Raw genomic sequence first — 3,943 nt, 5'->3', positions numbered from 1 at the left:
GTTTGAGAATCAAGAACAAGGATTCTCAGAACTCCTGGCTGATCTTGTTGAGGCTGCTATTGCTCATTGCCAGTTGATTGTCGTCTCTAAGTAAGTAAATAAGCTTCTCTCACCAAATTTTACAAAACTTATCAAAACGGACTAAAATTTATATTTGTACTTGAACATTCACAGGTTTATAGCCAAAGTAGAGGGAAAGATTGAAGGAAAAGGAGTGAAGAAACAACTCAAGAACTTGTGCTACATCTACGCACTCTATCTTCTTCACAAACACCTTGGTGATTTCCTCAGAACAAAGTCTATTACTCCCAAACAAGCTGCACTCGCGAACGACCAGCTTCGGTCACTCTACTCTCAGCTCCGACCAAACGCAGTGGCCTTAGTGGACGCCTTTGACTACACGGACCACTATCTAGGCTCTGTACTGGGACGCTACGACGGAAACGTTTACCCAAAGCTGTTCGAGGAAGCATTGAAGGATCCACTCAATGACTCGGTGGTTCCTGATGGCTACCGTGAATACATCCGACCATTGATTAAGCAAGACTATCGCTCTGCCAAACTCTAACTCCTTCTTTGTGCGCCTAAAAAAGGGACAACATTATTTTTGGTCATTTCATATGTTTAATTCACCTTTGTTAACAATTACTACGACTAGGTTTGACAAATGAAATAAATCTTTGGATGTCAGAACCTCGTGGTATGATTATGATCGAATAACAAATCAGAACATGATAAGTTGTCTCTTCAAGTTAAAGGCTCAGCGCATATCTGATTTAACAATCATATTAATTAAGTTTATGTGTTGCCTTTTGCTTTGCTAATCGATTGGCTTTTTTCGATCCATAAAGTTGCGTAGCGTTTTTAGTTATTAATTGAGCAATTAATAACCGAATTAGTTAGTTGAACATGTATTTATCATCACCATATCGCATATATAACTTGTGGTTGTACTATTGCAATAGCCAACTGTTGTCTTCTATTCTATCTAAATCCTCCAACATTGAAAAAACCAATTTATAATAATACTAATACTATACATTTTTGTTAGTTGGTTAGTAGTGAAAGTAGTTAAGACACCCTCGTAAAAATTAATTTTGACAGCTTATGTCTTTAATCTTGTTTAACCCAAGAGTCCTAATTAAAGACGAAAACCAAGTTTGACTGACTCTTTCGGTATACAATGCATAAATATATGTATGCTTGCTTCTATATATGGCCGTATGGCTATGATTAAATTACGTATGTACGAAGCCTATGATATCATAAAATTGTCTTTGTAACAATCGTCAACTGTCTTTGATTGTTTTTAAGTAGTACCTTAAGCTTGTACCAACGTGTACTGATGCGGTTTCTTACATGTGCGTCTATATGATCAATGTTTGTATTCAAATTGTTCATTTCTTAATAACACATTTTTCAATTAATTCTTAATAGCACATTTGCAGACCTAACTTACTACAATACTCCTTTTCTGTATATACTAGATACGTACAACAGCTCTCAGTAAGATTTATTCAGAGGCGACCTTTTTATCATTTGCGAATCAACACAAACAATTTTTTGGCTTTTTATTCGCCTTTCTTTGCTTACCAACAGATCCGTGATAGGTAAATCTACTTTTTGAAACTCTAATCGTTTTCGATGCTCTTTGTATTTTTTTTTCTCGTTGTGTGCATCAGTGGAAATTGTCTACGTTTTTTTTTTCAAACCCTACTTTATTCACTAGCTAAAAAGTAACTAGCTAAAAAAGAACACTTCAGTAATTCTTAAGCTATGTATTCACTAGTATTATACTATAGTCACCACCATCAGTGTATGTATAAAAGAACGACTCGACTGTAGAAACTCGACAAAATCGAATAAAAAGGTTTACCCCAAATATGGATATGGATGTAATTAATATTGAGCGAGTCAATTAGACTCATAAAACGAGGATAAATGGGTTTTCTTCTTTTAAATCCATTAATTTGGTGGTGCCCAATAAATGTATAACGCCGAGCTGTGATGAGGGTAATGGAATCACCAAAAAATGATGGCTGAATTCTCCCTTCTCAGTGTAACTTCTAATGCTAGGTTTTATCTTGATTTGTATCAGTATACACATTGAATTCTCCACATTTAAAGAAAGATGTGTATATATGATCTGTCTATATACATACTACATGTACCCAGTGCACGCATCGAATTTAATTAATTAAATTTCATTGCTTTTTACCATATGAACTACAGTATACAGTATATCTATTGACTATTAGTATTTCGTATTGTTGTCTAGTGTTTACCGTTACGTGTGACCAATAGAGTCCGACCACCTATATTAAAAATATCTCCACGTACGCATATGAATTTATAAACTCTATATACGAGAAAGAGATACGATTATTTTATCATTTCTTTTTGGCGAACCAAAACCGAGAAAGTGTATAATACATACATACATACATACATTGGAAACCCAAATGGGCTATATATGGTTTGGTACGTATTAAATACTAACACATACTTCCTCCATTTCAAAATATAGGATGTTTAAAGTAAGGCACACATATTAAGATAGTTTACTTTTCTTTTAAAAAGTATCATATATATTTAAATTAAAAAAAGATTCAACCAATAATAAAGAAGACTGCATAAATAATAATTACAGATTATTAAATATATATTAAAATTTGTATGGAAAATTACAAAACATCTTATATTTTGAAACAAAGAAAAGAGGCTAAAACATCTTATATATTGAAACGGAGGGAGTATATTTTAGGTATAGCCTACAAAAGAAAGTCCGCATTCTAATTTTTGGATGTATATAATAACAACACACCGACCTCTTCCCTTCCTCAATCCTCTTTTCTAACTCATCACACTAAAACCCAAACACACACACACACAAACCAAATTTTTATTTTCTTTTTCTCTCTCAAAATCTTTCCACCAAAATCAAACTCTTTCGTTTACACTTAGCCCACCACCTCCTCTATACAAATTCCAAGAAAATGGAACGTGACGACGACTGCCGGAGATTTCAAGATTCGCCGGCGCAGAAGACGGAGAGAAGAAGAGTGAAAAATTATCCAAAGAAGAAAAGATCAGTCAAAGATGATGATGAAAAAGTTGTTGTTTCAAAGCATCCAACGTTTCGAGGTGTGAGAATGAGACAATGGGGGAAATGGGTTTCCGAAATCAGAGAACCAAAGAAGAAATCAAGAATCTGGCTCGGCACTTTCTCCACGGCGGAGATGGCGGCGCGTGCTCACGACGTTGCTGCTTTAGCCATCAAAGGCGGTTCTGCTCATCTCAACTTCCCGGAGCTCGCTTACCACCTCCCTAGACCAGCTAGTGCTGACCCTAAAGACATCCAAGCCGCAGCCGCAGCAGCTGCAGCCGCGGTAGCTATTGACATGGAAGTAGAGACGACGTCTTCACCGTCTCCGTCTCCCACTGTCACCGAAACGTCATCTCCGGGTATGACTGCGATATCAGACGACGCGTTCTCCGATCTTCCCGATCTCTTGCTCGACGTGAACCGCAAAATCGACGGCTTCTGGGAGTCTTTTCCTGACGACGAAGAACCCTTCCTCTCTCAAAGTTACTAGGGAAACTCAAAAACGGTGTCGTTTCATTGTATGTATTTTTGTCGTGTGAAAAAAATTTTGACGTTGAAAAAAATCACCCGGATAATCCAAATTGTATTGACAAAGAAAAAGAAAAAAAAAAAAAGAACAAAAATCCAAAATCCAAAATTGTATGATTGATTAATCGTTTTAAGATATTCTTCAAAGTGTGAAAATGTGTGATATAAGTAAAAAACGTTACTATTTTGTTTTCTGTCAAAAAAAAAAATATATATATATATATATATATGAACGTCAGTGAGTCCAGTGACAATTGACAAAGTCCCATGTTTGTTTCTAGCCCTGTTTCCCCCCCCCCCCCCCCCCCC

The 3,943-nt window shown here is 36.1% G+C and overlaps 1 protein-coding gene across 1 annotated transcript; it reads left to right on the top strand.

The window, feature by feature from the left end:
* LOC104785975 (ethylene-responsive transcription factor ERF038-like) lies at positions 2,780 to 3,821 on the top strand. The gene has a single exon (XM_010511272.2). It carries the CDS (start codon positions 2,997 to 2,999, stop codon positions 3,594 to 3,596), a length of 600 nt encoding a protein of 199 aa, XP_010509574.1. The 5' UTR covers positions 2,780 to 2,996; the 3' UTR covers positions 3,597 to 3,821.

Source organism: Camelina sativa, chromosome 5 (genome assembly GCF_000633955.1).
Source record: "Camelina sativa cultivar DH55 chromosome 5, Cs, whole genome shotgun sequence".
Taxonomy (NCBI): Eukaryota; Viridiplantae; Streptophyta; class Magnoliopsida; order Brassicales; family Brassicaceae; genus Camelina; species Camelina sativa.
The sequence above is the reverse complement of the archived record's forward strand: the minus strand, read 5'-3'. Positions and strand labels throughout refer to the sequence as shown.

What these genes read in the sequence shown, in the direction of transcription:
- LOC104785975 (XM_010511272.2), top strand. Translation starts at nt 2,997, where the DNA reads ATGGAACGTGACGACGACTGCCGGAGATTTCAAGATTCGCCGGCGCAG.